General features: G+C 54.4%; 1 protein-coding gene across 4 annotated transcripts; it reads right to left on the bottom strand.

Annotated features, from left to right (window-relative positions):
- Positions 1 to 1,275: 1,275 nt before the first annotated feature.
- DPYSL4 (dihydropyrimidinase like 4) lies at positions 1,276 to 13,261 on the bottom strand. 4 transcript variants are annotated; one of them, XM_048944004.1, is made up of 14 exons: positions 12,688 to 12,763; positions 11,398 to 11,486; positions 11,102 to 11,286; positions 10,085 to 10,249; positions 9,322 to 9,383; positions 9,146 to 9,226; positions 7,971 to 8,039; positions 7,751 to 7,871; positions 6,749 to 6,905; positions 5,662 to 5,803; positions 4,761 to 4,931; positions 4,247 to 4,426; positions 2,633 to 2,804; positions 1,276 to 2,298 (listed from the first exon to the last, which is right to left on the bottom strand). In XM_048944004.1, the coding sequence occupies exons 1-14, from the start codon at positions 12,724 to 12,726 to the stop codon at positions 2,207 to 2,209; spliced, it is 1,725 nt and encodes a 574-aa protein (XP_048799961.1). In that variant the 5' UTR covers positions 12,727 to 12,763; the 3' UTR covers positions 1,276 to 2,206. The 4 variants fall into 4 exon arrangements, with proteins under 4 accessions (XP_048799961.1, XP_048799959.1, XP_048799960.1 ...); XM_048944002.1 differs by lacking the exon at positions 12,688 to 12,763 and adding an exon at positions 12,968 to 13,261 and having other exon boundaries at positions 1,472 to 2,298; XM_048944003.1 differs by lacking the exons at positions 1,276 to 2,298; positions 2,633 to 2,804 and adding an exon at positions 3,004 to 3,988.
- Positions 13,262 to 19,096: the final 5,835 nt, after the last annotated feature.

Genomic DNA, 19,096 nt, shown 5'->3' with positions numbered 1-19,096 from the left:
AACATTGCCAAGTCTTGGCAGTCATTTCCGAGTTATTGCTCTGCAGGACAACAATGAGTCCAGGAAGGAGTGTTGGGATACAGTTGGTGCTTCCACATTGCAGACCTCCGCTGTTCAGCGTCCAGACCACAGCATTGGCATCACAGCCAAAATGCACCATCAGTCAGCTGTGCATTCACTGCTCCTACAGGCAGCACTGTGGTACAGCTGTGTAACGAGCAGCTCCGTGTGCCAGGAATTCCCCCACAGGGGTCCCTGCCCCCCAGGGCCCGAGGGCTTCGCACCTGGGTCTTGTGCAGCCACTGCCGTCCCTGCGGTGCATTGCAGAGTGCTGCACTGCTGCACTGTGCTGCGCTGTGAAGGCTGCCCCCGAGATGCATCAAGATGCTGAAAGCTCCGTGCAAATACAGCCTGACACCTCGGGACTGCAGGATGCTCTGTCCATCCCACAGCAAGGTAATGAGATGAGCTGCAGGAATGCTGTTGGGGTGCTTAATGCAGAGGTTTAGGGGCCAGCATTGCTGCTCCTCAGTGGCTGCAAACCGCACCTGTGGGCCTTTCCCAGGGTCAGACAGGCGTCCCTGTGCCTCATGCCCTGCAGTGCCAGGCACAGCAGTGGCACTCAGCTGCTCCCCTCCGTCTGGCTGAGCCAGTGCCTGACCCAGAGCCTGCGGTGCTGTCAGAGGGAATTAGGGCTGTGCAGCTGAGTGCTGCGGGTGGGGCTGCTCCCTGCAGGCACCAGACATGCTGGCAGAGGGATGGATCTTCAGGAAGGGCTGAGACATCTTGTTGAGACAAGCACTGGGTTCTAACCTTGCTGCCCTGTGCCAAGGCCAGGTACCTCCATGCCAGTGCTTCTTCAGCTCCCCCAGGCTCCTCCTGCAGAGGGGCTGCTCACAGCTGTGCCACAGAGAGCAGAGGGGAGGGGTGGGCCCATGCCCAGGTACCCTAAAATAAATAAGCCCAGCTGCCGGGGATTGCACCATTTCTCTTGTTAAGAACAGCTGTGTTGGAGCTTGTGCAAGGCTGGGGCAACCTATGCTGGGGTTACTGCTGCCTTTGTCCTTGCTGGCTCTGGTTTCAGCATTGTGCAGGTGGGGGATACGAGTTCAAGTGAGTGTTTTCACTTGAAAAAACACTCAGTTTTCAAAGATGCTTTTATTTAGATGTAAGCAAAACGCTGCTTGCAAAGAAACTAGATGGATGTTCAATAGCCTTTGCAGGCAAAAAAAAAAAAAAGACATTAAACAAAATTAAGTCATTGGTTTAAATATATCTGAGCATATATGCTTGATCCAGCCACCCCATCTGCATTCTGGTCCACATGCTTGGGCTCAGGCCCCCAGCTGCAGCCCAGCCCCACACACAGCAGCTGCACGGCCACAGGACACAGCACAGACCTGCACAGCACAAGCTGTTCCACAAACCAGTGCACATGGCAAGATGAGGTACGAGCACACAAAGTGAGGCAGGGCAGCTGCTTCCATCACTTCAGGATTTCAAACAAAGTTTATTCAATGCAAGGAACAGAAAACCAACTGCGAGGCATGGGGCAGAGGGACATGCATAGATTCGTGGCATAGAGGTTCACCTTTTCTGTACATACCTTTAATGTAACAAACTGCCTCGCAGAGATTTTATAAAAGAGTCTGCCCTGTGCAAGCAGCCTTCAGCTGGGCCTTTTATGGGCTGTAAGACTTCACTTACACTTGGTACTTGAAAAGCTGTATAAATAACCCTTTCTTAAAAAAAAAGTCTGCCTCCAGCAGCCCAGCCTGCAGCCCCTGTGCACAGCCCCAGCACAGGGACAGCCCCTGGGGCAGCTGCCAGCACACAGCGCCTGGCAGGGCTCCTCGGTTAACAGTCCTTAGGGAAGGGCAGTCACTGGGATAGAAAGGAACGAACACCAGACAACCTGTCATGGCCTTCCTGTGCAGAGCAGCGAGCAGCACTGCTGAACACACATTAAATGTACCTCTAGGTGTGGGCATGCATACGCTAAGGGCTCTGAGGATCCAGGTAAGAGACACGGAGCGGGAGCTCTAGGGACTGGGGGACATACAGGTGGGTGAGCTACCTCGGGGTGGGCTTCGTCTACTTTCTACCTAAGAGAAGAAGGTTCATCAGGTGCCCAGGGCCCACCTCGCTTCCACCCTGAGCTGAGGGAACCAGCCATGCCCTCCACACCAGCACCATGGGAGCAGCATCAGGACAGGGAGGTGATGTTGGAGCGCCCGCCCGGGGGGGCCATGATCTTCTGGGCTGTGCGACGGGCAACGTGGTCATCAGCCTGAGAGCCTGGGGAGAGCAGAGCAGGACGTCAGTGTGCAGCCATAAGGCCTTTGGGGAACAGCCCGCGTCTCCCTCTAACTCCACTGGGATGCTGCGTTAGCACAGTACAGTATAAATGGCCGTGTGGCCTTCTAGTATTTTAAGGGGCTTCTAAAAGAGGCATGGTCTGACAGCCAGAGAAAGGGGAATGGCTTTGTGCGAAAAGAGGGAAGATGGGGTGGAGGTGAGGAGGCTGCACAGGGTGGCAGCATTAGTGCTCCTTCCTGGGAACAGAGCTGCATGACCCAGCCCTGGAGCAGCACAAACGAACACATCCGCATTGAGTCCTGCCCCCACCTACCCGACAGGCTGAACCCCGACTGGTGCAGGTTGCGCACGGGCACGGCGGGCACTTTGCTGGCACAGCCTGCGATCCTGGAGGCCGCGATGGTGGGCACAGCTTTGGTGCTGAGGACGACATCGTGGACCGGGCCGTCATACAGCCCCCGCGGGACACCATGCACCTCTGCCAGCTGCGGGAGGAAGGTGAGGTGTGAGCCTGGCGCTGCGGTCCACCCCTTCCCTCCCCCCCAGGGCCCCTCTCCCTTCACATGCAGCAGAGGCAGCCCACGGCCCAGGGCTCCAGGCGCTGGTAGGCAGCAGAGGGGGCGCATCCCGCAGGCACACACCTCAACCAGAGCAGCACAGTGCTTTGTTCTACCAACCTCTGTATTCTTAGGCATCTGGCCAAAACCAGAGTGGAGCAATGGCCCCTGTACCAGTATGCATCACAGCTCTGCTTCAGGCTGTGTTGTCTCTGCAGCGAAGCAGACTAATGACTGAGAGGCATTTGAGAACCAAAGGGTCAGCACACACGTGGTTTGCAGATGAGAAGAGCAGGGTTTCAAGTTAAAAGCACAGGGCCTGATGGGTTCTCCACAAGCATACAGCATTTTCCACAGCAAGGTTTCTGGTACATCACCTTCATCCTGGCCCCTATCTCACACAGACAGTGCTCTGATCAGCATCTTGCTGTGCTCCTTTTGACCCTGGCTTTTCCTGAAGCTCTGCTTGAACCCCAGACCAGGAGGCAGGGGCCGGCTGTCTGGTTGTTCGCAACGTGCCCAATGAGGCTGCCCAAGTGAATTAGCTTAACAAACGAATCACCAACAGCCGGGTCTGACACTCAATTATCATCTACTGGGAGACCGGGGACCTTCAGGACTTGAGCGTTTATATTTAGCAAGCTCTGTCTGTCCTCTGTGACAAAGCAGTGGCACCGGGCGTCTCCTTTCAGCACTGACACAAACACAGGCTGACTGCCAGCCCCGCACAGCTCCCTGCACACACAGCACCGAGGTGCTGGGGGCTGCGCCACCACCGCACTGCAGCGCGGACACAGAGGTGCACACTGCGAGCACTGCTGCAGCAGCTAGCGCCGTCGGTGTGCCTGAGGTTTGAGATTTTTGCTCTTCAGTGCATAATGAAAGGGTCTGAAATAACACAAGGAGGAAGGTGCAGTCCTTACGGGGCATTCTACGCCTTTGCACGTCTTTGTGTCTCCCAGGAGAGCTGTGCTGGCACACTGGGAAGGGCTGCTGTTACTTCCAGTAACTACGACCACTCCACCAGTCATGGGCAGCAGCCAACTTGCAGAGTGGTAATACAGCAACACCATAATTCCCAACAAAAGCAGAATCAAATTCTTCCTCCCTACCTATAGGACAAACAGGTAGAGATTGCATTTTTGCTCTGTAACTTTGTAATAATTGAGTAATACTAACACCTGCATAATCAGCTGCAATCCTGCAGCAGGCACCGCAAGCAGTACGTGCCACGACACTGACCAGGGCATCACAGCAACATTCCACCAGCACAGCTCTGCTGCCTGCTGCACCCCAGTGCTTGGAGCAGAACAGGGACCACAGTGCAGTAATGCAGAGGTTGTGATTATGGCAAATGAAGTTCTCCTTACCCTGTTCCTCGCCTTTATTCTCTTATAAACAAAATCAGGGAACGTCTTTCTGGGAATGAAGCGACCCGAGCCCTCGGTGACAAACAGGTTCCCATCCTCAAGAACGACTTTCCCCTGACTGATGACCACAGCAGGAGCCCCATGACACTCCGTGCCTTCAAATATGTTGTACTCCACGTTCTGGAAGAAACAAACCAGGATGTCTAATACTCAGAATGAGGTCAGCACTTAATTGCTCTGCTCTGCAATGAGCACAACCCGTGTGAGCTCTGTGTTCTGGCAGCAAAGCATCGTGGCTCAGTCACTGCTACTCAGCCCAGTCCCAGCCCTCCCGACTGTCCAGCGGTGCAGCAAACAGCACGCTTTGCATTTCACAAAGGAAATGCAAGGTTTTCCACCTGCTCCTCCATTCACATGGCAAACGCCCTCATCTTTTTGAACTGAAGAAATACACTGCTTTGCTGCTCCCTGCCAACTGTAAAACCAGCTCAGGAAAATAATCAAGATATCTTACCAAATTGTGGGTTTTTGCTGAGATGATTTTTGTAGCCTTGGGGTTCCACAAGACCAAGTCTGCGTCAGAGCCCACCGCAATTCGCCCCTTCCTGGGGTAGCAGTTAAAGATTTTGGCAGCATTTGTGCTGGTCACTGCCACGAAATCGTTCTCATCCATCTTCCCTGAGACCTGAGCAGCAGGAGGAGGGAAGGGCTGTTCAACACAGGACAGCACAGCAGTCCCACCGCAATCAAATCATCCCTGGGAGCTAAGGATGCACTAGAGGGTTTGCTTTCTGCACTGGGAAATGTAAGGTCTCTGGAGAGGGCTTCCTTTGTAGGCTCAAGTGAGACAGGAGACTCACACCCACCAGAGATGGCTAAGGATATTTCAATACAGAAAGACAAGAAGTGAACCTAAGAATTAACTGCCTTAAATATCTTAATTCTCTTGAATTGTCTTAAGATAAATGGTATTTATCTCAAGAACAAACCTTCCATCAAACTGTGACCCAGGGATGCTCGTGGGGCAGCGGCAGAGGGCTGAGCACTGTGCTCAGTGGGGGGCCAAGGTGGCTGCAGGCAGACAGAGGCACTGTGGCGATGCTCCATCCCCACCCCCTGCGAGCACCAGCAAAGAGCAGCATCTCAGCCCTCACAGCATCACCAAGAGCTGCCTCCTGACTGCGCGTCACAGCGCGGGGGCTGCTCCCCCACCGCAGCCTTTGAAGAGGCTTTGAAGGCACTCAGTGTCACATTTCCTCACTGCCGAGCTCTTTTGAAGGAGCCGTCTAGACAGCGTCACTCTGCAGGGCTCATGTGAATTAATGAGAAATCTGACATCACCCGATTTGAGCACTGCTCCCATCCACTCGCATTCGCAACCTGGAAGGAACCAGGTTAGGTATTTCTGCACCTACCACACACTTCTCCCAGATTATGGCCATCCGCTCCTCGATGCCATTCGTCCCCTCGGGGATGAGGGTGAAGTTGTCCTTCCCCACGGCCTTCTGGGCGGTGGTGAATGTGCAGTGAGCGCTGCCTGCCACCTGCAGGTCCCCGCTGCACCAAAAGGAGACGCGGTCAGAGGACACGGCAGACACAGCAGCTCTGAACGGGCTCCTCAGCAAACCTGCCCTTCGTGCGGAGCCGCGTGCCGGGAGGCTCACTGGGAGCTGTGACACAACAGCCCTGAGCTCTGACTGGGGGACGTGGGCACTGTGCGCAGTGTGGGCAGGCTGGGGTTGAACCCGGGGGTCTAGGAGGGCTTCCCCACCCTGAACCGTTCTGTGATTGTATGATACACGCTGATCTCATCAACGCAGGCTCACAGGCAGGTGGCTTAGACCCCTAAGTCCCACTGGAAGTGAAGAGGTGCACAGAGGTATGGCTCTCTATTCATTCATAGCACTGGAATCTTGTAGTAGCAGCAGCCGTAGCCTCATGAGCACCTCTGCTCTTTTCTCCTAAACTGGCTGTAATTTCTACTTATTCAATATCTTGATCTCTGTACCTCCCTTTTGAACCTCAAGCCCTTCTAATATGAAGACGGTTATAAGAAAAACCATTCTGATGCACTTCCGAAGTATCTTTTAAAGGAAGGATACAACAAGCACATCCCAGCCCTGTAGCATACTGCAGGTTACACAGTGCTGCATGGACATGCACTGCACATGGCTGTGGCCAGCCCCAAAGGGTCACTGCTGCATCCTGGCCACGGTGGAGCACGTGATGTATTTCTGTTTACCCATCCCCAAGCCTGCAAGGCTGTCGGTGCTGTGTTTGTGCACAGAGATGCTCGTGCTGACATGGGGGCAACAACTGACTGAAGCAGCCCCACACACACCATCCCCAAGCACTTACCACTCAGATTTCAAACCTCGTGAACACCCAGCGCCGCTGCTGATAAAACCCTTCATCTGACATCAACACCCTGGAGCTCAGTGGATGCCCAGGCTGCGCCGCGACCCCAGGGCCCCCCCCGGCCAAGCCCCAGGCTGCACTCACCAGGACAGCAGGGAGGAGAGGCGCTCCGGCGTGGTGGGGTCAGGGCTGAGCGGAGGTGAGGTGACGAAGGCCGCAGCCTTGGCCCAGTTCTTGCTCCAGTAGTGTGAGCCATCAGCGCCCAGGCTGGCGGTGATGGGCTCACCGTACACCACAGTGCCTGCAGAGGGGGGTCAGGGCAGTGCTCAGAGCCTCAGCCTCCGTTCACATCACGCTCACTGCCTGCCGTGCCGCTTTCATTGCTCTCTGGCGTTCTCAGCATGGCAGCTTTTTAAACTCAGACTAAAACCTCCGATTACCTCGGATGTCTGGGAAGCGCTGCCAGAACACGCTGTGAATGCATCTATTCATCCTCAGGAAAACATACATTTCCAGCTGCAATTTGCTCTGCAGCCTTGGGCTGGGTATTGGGAAAAAGAGAGCGGCCCGGCGCTGGCACAGCTGCCCAGGGTGGGCAGTCCCCATCCATGGAGGCGTTCAGAGCTGCAGGGATGTGGCACTGAGGGACGTGGGCTGGGTGGGGGTCTCAGAGGGCTTTTCCAGCATTAATGGTTCTGTGGTTCTATTATCTGTACACAGCTGGTGTTCCTCTGGCTGGGAGCAGACGTGGCCACGCACTGCTGCTCTCTCAGCACACCTCTCTGCTCCTGACTCCCTGCAGGAGCACAGCTGGCTCTCCCACCATTCCCTGGTTTGAATTTAAAGTTTGCTCCAGTTCCATTTTTCACTTAGATCATGATAAATGATTAGGAGTTCTTTTATGTTCTTTTTTCAGCTGCATCTGCTGGGATTCAGGTGTCAAAGTTTCAAGAACATCACATCTTCTGAGTGCAGCTCAGAGCAGTGAGCTCCAGCACACAGCAAGGAACAGCCAACACCAAGAGTTAGCACCCTTACAGACACAACTGGGGTGATAACGAGCTCGCAGGCCCTGCAGCTAGAGTAGCATTCCTGGATGTATGCGAGTGGGCTCACGTAGCACGCAGACATGACATAGAGCCTTACCTTTTCTCTTTGCTTGAGCTACCACATCTGCTGCACTTTTGCTCATTATTTTCGTTACGTACAAGGGGCAGTTGGCTTGTTTTGCTATTGTAATTGCACGGTACACGGCCTCTGCTTCAACCTGCAGACACAAAAACAGAGGCACAGAGCATCTCCTCGCAGCCCCCAGGAACACGAGCAGCAGCTGCCTGCAGTTCTTTGGAAATGTGGGCACCATTACCTCCTCGGGGCGGCTCAGGACGTGCCCCTCTGGCCCAGTGATTCCGATGTCCAGCAGCCTCTTCTGCTCCTACAGGGACAAAGATGAACGAAAGCGGTCGGTCTGAAGCAGTGTGGGACATAGACAGTGTTCAGGAGCAGCCATGGGCTGACAGCAATGAGGAATACAACGATGTGACACCACAGAACACGAGGTGGCAATGACCCTCCAACCTATTTGTTTAAATAAACCAATTTCAAGGATCAGGATTCTGCTTGCTGAATGTAAGCTACAAGGAACTGCACATCTAATTCTGCTGCACAGCACCCATTCGCAGTGCTTGTCTAGCACTTCCTTTTCTAATGGGAAAAAGAAAATTAATGAATAGTTTGCAATACCAAATAAGGTACTGACTGTTGGTTCCGGTGATACATAGCAGCTGTAATGCAGATCACTGAAAAAACACAACTCTTCAGCCTTCTCAAGTAGTAGAGACACCTGGCTACACAGGGGGTCTACACAAGATAAACAGAGGGATAAACACCACTGAGGGTGGGCAGGCAGCCTTCAGGGAGCCCCTCAGAGTTCTCGATCGGAACTACTAAGCAGATTTCTGTGATGAAACCCAGGTGAGTGTGTGGAACTGGGAGGATGCTGCTGCTATTACCAAGAGCCCCAGATCCCCCTGCACGTTCCTGCCACAACAGGATTTCCTACCAGCCCCGTCCTTCCAAAGCTTTGGTAAGCAGATTGTCCCGGAGGCCAAATCCCACCACCAGGTGCGTGTGGGAGGAGGGAGAAGGGGTGGGATGCAGGGACAGCCACAGCCCCCTACCTCTTCACATCTCAGTTAATGTGCAGCAAGCAACCAGAGACTGCTCTGCTGCAGCAAGGCCAGCCCACGTGGTGAGGTTTCTATCACAAACAACCTGATGCTGAACAACCCAGGTGATGCCAGCAGACAGCATGCACTGCAAAATGCACGCTGATTGTCTTCACAGAGCAATAGCGTCCGGAGCAGGCTGCTCCTCTGTCTCACTTGGACAAATTCCTATTGATTTTGCAGCATCAAATGAGCACTAAAAGCATGCTGGCACTTCCTATCAGCCACTACGGCCCATCTGCCAAGTCAGCGATTTGCCTCACACCAAATTACTCTGATCAGCTTGCAATTTGAATGAATGTAAGCACAATACCTCCTCTATGATGTCTCCGTTTTCAGCATGCACTTGGGCTATGGCCCCCAGGTCTCGAATAATGCAGAATATTTCATACATCTGCCAAGAGAGAACGGGTGCCCAATATCAGACCAACGATGGATTCTGCTCACTGGGGGTCACTGCTTCCACTGCACAGCAGCTGCCTGCATTACCTGGGCATCGGTGCACTGGAGCCTGTCCTTGTAGGCCATAAAAACCAGGAAGGAGTTCACACCTTGGGAAGAGAAAATGAGACGTGCAGTGATTGCCAGAGCTCAGAGCCTGGGCACGGCTGAGTTCTGTGTGGGCTCAGCTGTGAGGGCCTCTCCTATTCCTAAGCACTGTTACTCAGTGCACTATTTCAACAGAGAAACAGGCACACTGCTTTGCACACAGCATTGCACACAACCCCTTTTGTTCCTATTGAATGCAGAACACAATTCACGGAGCAGAGTCAAAGCCTGAGAACTGCCAGCGTGTTTTATATGGATAAAGGCAACAACTGATTCCAAACTATGATCAAACCACAAACAAACTGTATTTCAAGAGAAGGTAAATATGAAAAATATGTTTTAAGCTCCAAATGGTCCATTACTCGGCTGCTCTACATTTTAATAGGAGATTCATTGCAATTTTTTATGCTAAACGACCAATTAGGGCCTCGCTTGCAAGACTGCAAATTACACTGAAGTCATTTAGCGTTGCGTTAGCATATCTGAAAGCTCCAAACTCGGCATTAAGAATTAATGAAAGGCACAAATTCCTGACGCCCGGCCAGCACCTCCCTGGGCTGCATCCAAGGGATGCTCAGAGAGCGCAGGAATCAGAACACAAAGGACATCTCTGGGAAAAGCCCAACGCTTCACCCCATTCTGGAGCCCAGCCTTCAACGTTTGTACTCGAATAGCTTCTGTAAGTCAGAGCTCAGGCCCTTACCCTTGTCCTTCACCAGCGCCTCCAGCTCCTCCTGCAGGCCCTCATGCCAGCGCGGGATGTCCATGTGCAGCGCGTAGTCGCAGCAGGCCCTGCTGTCAGCACGCTGCCGCCACTGCTCGTAGGCAGCCAGCAGGCTGGTCCCAGCCTCGGGCAGCACGTGGTCCACTGAAAGACACCGCACAGAGCTGGGGGGCTGCCTGGCACCACCGCGTGTGGCTGGACATCAGCACAGCCACTGCCCCAAAGAAACACCCCGACAGCAATTCATATGCACAGAACCATCTGAGATGGAAGGGACTTCCAAAGGCCAGCCCCTGCAGCGAGCAGGGATGTCCACAGCTCCATCGGTGCTCAGAGCCCATCCCCTGCCCTGGGCTGCCTGCAGGGATGGGGCACCTCCATCCCTTGGGTGGGCAGATGCATGCACAGAGCTGGGGCAGGGCTTGCAGAGCTCCCTGCAGACAGGTGCTGTTCTGTGGGCTTTGGGATCAGAATAAGAATGAACAGAAATCAAAACTGAGATATGTAACAAAGTGGATCCCACACTCATGGAGCTGATAGATTTATAAGTATAGTTGCATAGCTATTAAAAATATACGAAATGGTGATTAACGTTTTCTCCTGTTCTATTGTCATGAGATTCAAGTTGGGTATTAGGAACAATTTGTTCTCCAGAGAGCAGCCAGGCGCTGGCACAGCTGCCCAGGGTGGGCAGTCCCCATCCATGGAGGCCTTCAGAGCTGCGGGGATGAGGGACGTGGGCTGTGTGGGGGTCTCAGAGGGCTTTTCCAGCATTAATGGTTCTGTGGCTCTATGAGGTGAAGCAGGAACTGCTAAGTGTGTTCAATATACACGTATTACAAGAGGAGGTTACTGAGAAGCACATCATGCATTCGACTTTGCTTTTTAATGCTTTGGTTACTACAGAAAAATGAACATTTCTCTGCTAGGAGGAGAACGAAGCTCTGCCATGACAAAGGCCCTGCACAGCACCCAGCTCAGCGCTGCCCATCTTACTTATCATCGTGGTTCCTCCCGCCAGGGCCGCCCTTGTGCCTTGGTAGAAGTCATCAGCAGAGGCCATTCCCATCACAGCCATCTGCAGCCTCGTGTGCACATCGATGCCACCCGGCACCACCAGCTGCCCGTAGGCATCCACCGTCCTCACCCCGCTGGGAACAGCCAGGTTCTCTCCAATCTGTCTGAACACAGCATTCAGGTGAACACCCAGCCCAGCCCCGCAGACAGGAGCTTCCTGCAAATTGAACAGCACTGGGATCTGCCCAGCAGCGACATCGCAGAACTTCACTTACTTTATTAAGCCATCCTCCACGTATATGTCGGCATAGAAAGACTGGTCATCGTTGACGATCTTCCCGCCCTTGATCAGAAGCTGCTCGCTCTAAGTGGACAAAAAACAAATGTAGGATTTCTTCCCGTGGAAGCTGCTCACGGTGAGATGTGGGATTGGGGCTGCAAGCATCGCTAAGTGCATCTCATTGACCTGCTAATTTATTGACACAATTAGCTTTTCCAGTCTTGGAGAGGTGGTAACGCCTCGAGGCCTTTCCTCCCTTCAAAGTAAGGCTGCAAGCCGCTGTCAGATTAATGAGATCTTTAACCAGAAATATTAGAGAGCTGCAGCATAATTAGAGGGCTCCTTTCCGACCCTCTGCTGTATTAACGAATGTCAGCGAGGCTGCAGTGGGCGGTGCTGGGGGCACAAACACAGCGAGGGACGCACGGGGGGCTGCCGACCGCCCCAGCATTGCGTGCTGCTGCGGGACAGCCTGCAAACACGTCGGGGTGCGGGGAAAGGGACCTCCTGGGTGCACGAAGGAACCACGAGCAACGGCGCTGCCTTTCGGAAAAGGCATTTATCGCATCGCTATTGTTCGTGCGCGTCCCATAACATCAATCACGAGGAGCTGCGCCGGCTGCCCCACGGGCACAGCGCAAATCCCCGCCCCCGGCCGGGATGGCGGCTCCGATCCGCGCGGCTGCGCTCAGACAGCGCGATGCGTGCGGGGACCGCAGGGTGAGCCGACGGGAAAACACAGGATAAAAAGGAAAAGAAAAAAAAACAAAAAAGCAGCGTCGCTGTCTGGAGATTTCCCTCACTTCTGCTCGGCAATAGGAGCAGGGAATCCCCTCCTACAGCAGCAGCGGCGGCGCCGGTTGGCGGAGCGCTCCCAAACAGAGCGGCGACAACAGGCGGAGGATCTCCGCCGGACCCCCGCCGCGCTCCGGGCGCGGGATGAAGCGCGGGGCACCGCGGGGCTCGGGGCGCTGCGGAGAGCGGCGTCCTCGCCTTTGTGCGCGGAGCGCGGCTTTGTGTGCGGGGCCGCCGGGCAGACAAAGGCGCAGAGCCGGAGCTCCGAGTCACAGCGGGTCACGCGAGGCCGCCGCCACCGAAGGGCCCTGCGCCCGAAGCCGCGATACGGGGCTGGGGGTCGCGGCTCGGGGCCGAACGGCCCCAGCGCTGCGGGGCGCTCTCCCGAAGGAGCCGAAAGCTGCCAGCCGGGACGCGCGGCCAGCCTCGGCTCTTCCGCTCCCGCTGCCGGACGGCGCGAGCCCGGCTCCCCCCCTCCGGAGCCCCTCACCGTGCCACGAGGGCCGCTCCTCTTGCCCGGGTTCGACATCTTCCGCTGCTCCGTGTGTCTGCGTCGTGCCCGGCCGTGCGCGGCCCCGCGCCTGCGCGCCCCCCGCCGCCGGCTCCCCCCGCCCGCTGGGGCCACGCTCCCGCTGCTGCCGTCGGAAGCGGCTCCGCGGCCGCGGCGGTAGCTCCGCTCCTGGCACCCCCGCGAGGCTTCCCCGACGGCACGGGACGGAGCTGAGGGCCCGGCCAGCCCCACACGCACACAAACACACACAAACACGCACCTGCCGGCAGCCGTCGGACGTCCCGACGTCTCGACCCGCGGTGGCGGCCCCTGGAGAGCGCGGCGGCGGCGGCGCAGGGCTGCTGCTGCCGTCGGACGGGGTCGCGGAGCCACGGGAGCGACCGCAGCCGCCGCCGAGCGAGGGGAAATCCAACGTCTTGTTGTCGAAGGCGTCCTCCACGCTGCAGAACATCCCGCCGCGTTTCTGTCGCGGCCGAGGGCTGCCCGCTCCCAGACCCGCGAAGCAGGCGGGCAGCGGCTCGGCGCTCCGCTCCGCCATGGCCTGCACCGGGCGGCACCGCGCGGGAGGATCGCCCGCAGCCGCTCAGCGCCCACCTCCGACGGCCGCGGCCCGTCCTCTGGGAGCGGCCCCCCGCCGCGCCCGGCGCTTCTCCGCGCCGCCCCCCGCCGCGGGCGGCACTCCGCAGCGATGGCAGCGCCGTGCCCCGGAACTCCGCGCTGCTGGGGACTCCGCCCGGGGCTCCGCGGTCAGCGGTTTGAGAACGGCAGAGATCGGCGCTGAGCCCGGCAATAGGGGCTGCGCTGCGGGTGCGGGTTTTGTTCCGGGTATCATCGATGGGTCGGGTGGAACTTCAGCTGTTTAAAATTAGGGCATAATGGAAAGGGTGAGCGAAGTGAGTAACACCTGGCTTCCACCTGTGGCAGGGAGAAAACAAGTCGCCGATTTCAAGGTTTAAAACAGCTCTTTTTATTAAAAGTTTACAATAATTTATGTATTTTACAAATGAATAGAAAGTCTCTTGATATATATCATATGAATCACGATACAAAAATACGTGTAAAATTCTGTAATTGATCGATGCAGCCCCGCCTTGGGCCCAGCAGTCGTCGCCTCAGCACCGACCCCACGTTCTGCACTCGGGATGCGGCTGCTGGAGGTCACAGCGCAGCGCACAGCACGGCGGCCGGGGAACCATTTTCTCCGGTTCGCATCGATGTTCAGCGTTCCTTTTTAGCAAACGCACCTCGCATCAGTAGGGGCTGTGCTGCACTATTCGCAGCATGGATTCCTGAGCCCCTGGGCTGCCGGTGGCTCCGTTTGGGAGCTGCGTAAGGCACTCGGGGATGCGCTGAAAGCTGGGGTGCTGCTGGAGCACAGCGCTCACTGACGGCCGCGCTCCTGCAGCCGGGTGAGCTGAGATCAGAGCGGCTCTTAGTTCAGCTGTGTTGCATCAGTCCAGCCCAGGCCGTGCCTCTGCCCAGCGCTGCAGTACCCGAACTGGGAGCACCTGCGACTCCTCCGGCGTTCCTCCAGAAGCTCCCCGTGCTGCACATAACACACTGCACGCTCTTTCCAAACTTCAGTAGGTGAAATCAGGCTGCCATAGCAGAGCAGCAGTGAGCAGGCAGTGCGTTCAGTGCGTGCCCCTCCATCCTGTTTGGAGCAGGGCTGGGGCTGCCCAGGGCCCCTCAGCCCCCAGGACCGAGCCCCGAGCCTCCCCAAGCCGAGCACAAAGCTGAGCTTATGTTGAGCTCAGCAGCACGTCTGTGTCGCTGTCCTTCTGCGCCTTTAGACAGAAGAAACTGTTTTAAAAACATTCTTTGAGCCGTTGTTTTCTTTCCTATGTACATAACTTTTTACATGTAAATATTAACATCTACATAAACGTAATCCCTTATTTACACATGGACCCATCCTGTACAGCTTTCTCATTAAAGAAAACACCGTAAGGAAGTCTAACCAAGAGCTGGACCTGTGCGGCACGCACACGGGACCGGGGTCTGAGTTACGGGGGATCTCAGTTTGGAGGCGGCTCTCTGCCCCACGCCGCCCCCCGGTGGGGTTAAGGCATTTTGCAGATGCCACAGAGCACATCCCGGGCCTTCCTGCCTTGCAGAATCCCCACGAGGGCCCGCCGTGTGCCACACACAGCTCTGTGCAGTGCTGCCACGTAACTGAGTGCGGTAAGACGTTGCGTTTAAGTGCAATTCAAAACGGACGTTTGGGATTTGACTTCTTTGTGCATAAAATGTGGAAGGGACTGTTTGGCTCATCTGTGTCACCCCAATGTAGGTGCTTGTGTGGGGTGGAGCAGGGTCGGGTGCATGACTCCTATCAGATATATGCTGATATCGAAGTCCATAACCTTTGATTCTCGTTTTGTCCCATTATTTCAGCACAGATGAAACACTCTTCTGAACAATCTGAGCTCTGACAGTTCTGCTGTTGGCTCCCGTGCTGCTCAGTGCCCGGTGTTAATGGAGGGCTGCTGTACCAACACCAGGGCTTTAGAATTTTGTTATCAACGGATTCACTTGTCAGCTTTCTAAAGCTGCCATGGGTTGCAGAAGCGGTGCGGGCACCTATGGGAGAAACAAACACAGGGGTGAAGCACAGCCAGAGGCCCCTCCTGCAGCGATGCTGATCCCAAACACTGCAGCACTTCTGGGGCCCCCCTCCCACACTGCGGGGTGTAACTGCTGGGCAGCACGTGCACCTGTGCGAAGGAGGCTGCAGAGCAGCCATGCAGGGCTGAAACAAACTGCTTTGGGACACAGAGCCAGCGTTGGCGTGGCTCCCAGATAGGAGCCTTTAGCTCCTTCAAAGCCTTTTGTTCGTTTGGCAGCATATGGTGCTACTGGTGAATCTGCACTACACCTGCATGGAACTGTCGTGCAACCGCGCAGTTGTGTTTAATTGCTTAATGATGTTTGATTGCTTTTTAAGGAGACAAATCTATTAGCTAACAACTGTAATTGTACATAAACCGCGTGGAACTATTTCTAAGTAAGGAAAAAAATATGGGGTGGTGTATTTGCAGCTGTTGGTGCTCCGCAGCCACCCTACCAGAGCAATTATTGCAGGCTGGGCAGGCTGTGCTGGTCTGGCAGGGGTGAGTGGTGCATCCCCCATCTCCACGGCTGTCACAGCACTGCCATCTCCTTCACAGCCCCCTCATGGTCCTCCTGTCAATTTGTGGCAGCCCCGGGGCTTTTCCTGCTCGTTACGAGAATGAAGCCAGCCACTGGGACAGCCCTACTTCAGCAAAAGCCACCGACGGAACACATTTGCCTACATCTGCCTCTGCAGATCTTTGTAAGAAAGCCATCACAGGTCTGAGCTCCTCAGACAGGTTCTTTTCCTGGCGGAGGTTCGTCTGGGAGCTCTAATTGCCCAGTGGGGCAGACACATCCTGCACAGCACCCGCACTGCTGCTCAGGGCAGCCTCCTGCCACGCACTGCCTGCTGCTCTGTGCCCACTCACACCACGGCCTGCTGCAGCCCTGCACCTCACCCAGCCCCAGCCTCCTCTCCTGCCCTCCAGGAGCTGCCTGTCACTGCTGGAATTACTGGCGGAACCCTGGGCTGGGTGCAGACACATCCCTATCCTTAGGAAGCCAGGCTGAGAAGCAGGAGCTGGGCAACAACACCTTGAACTTAAACTTAAGCCAGGCCAAAGAGTCGCTGTTCTCACTCTTCAGAATTGTCATTCTCCACAGTACATCTAAGCAATCCTTCCTGCAGCTCTGTCTATGCACACTGTGGTGGTGCTGGCAGGGACACACCAGTCCCTCACCGTGACACCACTGGGCAGCTGGATCTCCTCCTCAGCCCCACCACACGAGATCTTTACAGATGAGGAGGACGAACACAACAAGCTGTGACTGACAGCACTGTGACTTACACACATGAAGTTTAATCTAGCTGTTTGTGTGTATACTCCAAACTCCATTCCTCAGACAATAGGTAAGGGCTGTGCTGTGCATCTCAGCCCCACCAAAGTGAAGGAACACAAAACACATCCCCAGCTCACTCACAGTTCATTCTTGGGACTCTGAATGAATGAAATGGGAAAGATTGACAAAGATGAGTTTGTTTTAGCTGGTCAGTTTCCCTTGTTTCCTCCCTAACAGAAGAGGATCCTGCCCTGTCTGGAAGATACAGTCGTGAAATGAGAGTAAACCAAGGAGAGAATGCTTTGGACCTCATGGAAATGAGATCTGCACTGCTGCAGCCTCCCTGCAGGTGAATGATAAAAAGGGCAAAGTTTGTTTCAGAAAAGAGTGCTCCATGGATCATTACCTCTACAGGGCAAATCTCAGCTTCTGTGCCGCGTTAGGGCTGAATGGGTCACTTGACTACAGCTACTGCCTTGCTGGTTTTGGTGAACAAAACATCGCATTGCCAACATGATACCCAGTGAAAACAGTTGTCACTGCAGAGCGTGTAACCCGGCTGGCATGCCAGGACAGTGGCAGCACGAGCAGAAAGCTCTGTGTCACTGCTCCAAACCTCAGCTCTGTGCTGGATGCTGCGGTTTGAGTGAGCAGAGCACGCTGTCCTGCCCTGTGGATGGGAGCCAGCAGACACTGCTGCCGAAATGCAGCAGCTGTGGGAAGGCCCGACAGATGTGGGGGCCCTTTTAAATGTTAATCAAGGCGTTTAACCCCATATTTATGCGAGCTCACAGATCAGAATTTGACTCTTCCACAAAAGCACAGACCTGGAGTTCAGGAGGTTTGAGGGGGAGGCCCTGCAGGAACTGCAGCACTGAGAGATCAGAGACCGCCCTGCTCCATACAGCAAACATGAGGACACTTGTATGAATTAATTGTGCGCTCGGCATCAAACACCACCCCGTAAAACAGAGCTCTGCACATCAGGTCGTGCTTTGACCATTTCGATGACTTCCATCCTTTCACTGAGCTCTCCTGAAGAATGCATGGTGAGCACACAGCTCTGCTTTTATTCACCTCTGGGTCTGGAGCTGTTGTGCTCCCGGATCTCGGCAGGAAACTCAATCAAACAAAGCCTGTGCTATTCAGAGGTGGTGGAAGCACCATGCTCAGGCCCTCAGAAAGAGAGCAGAAGTGTATCTGTTCATCTGACTGAAATGGTTGGCTGCAAGCTGACCTTAACAGCAATACAAGTCAGTAGAAATATGTTTCCAGCAATGTTAATTCTAAGCATTTAACTGTCTGGGGGGTCCTGCTTCATTACAGAAACACTGTTCTCTGCTTAGCATTTTAGGTGTCTGCATTTTGTAGCTGTATCTGATGGAGAAGGACATGATGCCATTGTCTTTTCTGGGTTTGTGTCCAATTAATGCAACAAATCAGTCCTGTGTGAAGTCTGTTGCTCTGGAGCAGCATCTCACATAACTTCCAGAAAGCAGACTTTCTGCTGACAAGGAAAACCTCATCAGGTCTGCTTCACACTGTTTTCTGGTGGAATTGGCTGAACAGTAATTTGCAGCCTTTCACTTTGACTTCATGAACTGAAATCCCTCCATGATCAAACCTCCAATCCGCGCTGTGCTCAGGCAGCACCGTGTCGTTATTTCTGCCCGAGGCTCCTCCCTCTCACCTCGTCTCCAGGCACTGCAAATTCAGGCTGACGCTGTCATTTCTATGCATTTCTACGCATTTCAGCCCATATAAATCCCTGAAATATTAAAGCAGAAAAACGGTGCAACGAGGCGTTCCACACTTTTCTGCATGTTGGTTATTGTTAGTCTGCAGGAAACCCCTTTGTTAATACTGAGCCACATTCTGCTCTTTACTGGGATCAATTACACAGGATTTACATCACAGTAAACACCAGCAGACTTCCAGCCTTCTGCTTTATATGCTCCCATTCATCCCATTGGGGGGGGCTTCCTGAAGTCCTGAATTTCCCCTATTTGGCTCATGCTAAAAAAAGATGTTTTGAGTCCTTCTGCACAGCAAAGGATCCCTAATTAGTATTCTAATAACGTAGCTTATTAACCTTGCCTCCATACCCCTGCGAAGTAAGCCTTTTACAGCCCCTTTGAAAATAAATGGAAATATACAGGATGTGGCCGATGGAACAATGAAGCAAAATATAAGCTCTAGCAGCTCATCATCTCTCCTGTGGATCGTTTCTGCAAAAATGTGCTGCTGACCTTAAAAAAAATCTCTTCTGACAACTGAAGCACACCAATAAAAAGTGCAGCGTGATTACACCGTCAATAAATAACGTGATTTAGAGAAAAGTAATTATCTACCAAAGGAACAGGATAGCATGGACAGATCCTGGACAGAAGCATGGACATAAGGCCGTGGGGTGACCTCATTGCAACCTAAAGGAGCCTACAGAGGGGAGAGGAATCAATTCTTTGAAAAGGTTGATGACTGCAGGACGAGG

This window comes from Lagopus muta, chromosome 5, assembly GCF_023343835.1.
Source record: "Lagopus muta isolate bLagMut1 chromosome 5, bLagMut1 primary, whole genome shotgun sequence".
NCBI lineage: Eukaryota > Metazoa > Chordata > Aves > Galliformes > Phasianidae > Lagopus > Lagopus muta.
This window is presented reverse-complemented; position numbering and strand designations above follow the sequence as displayed.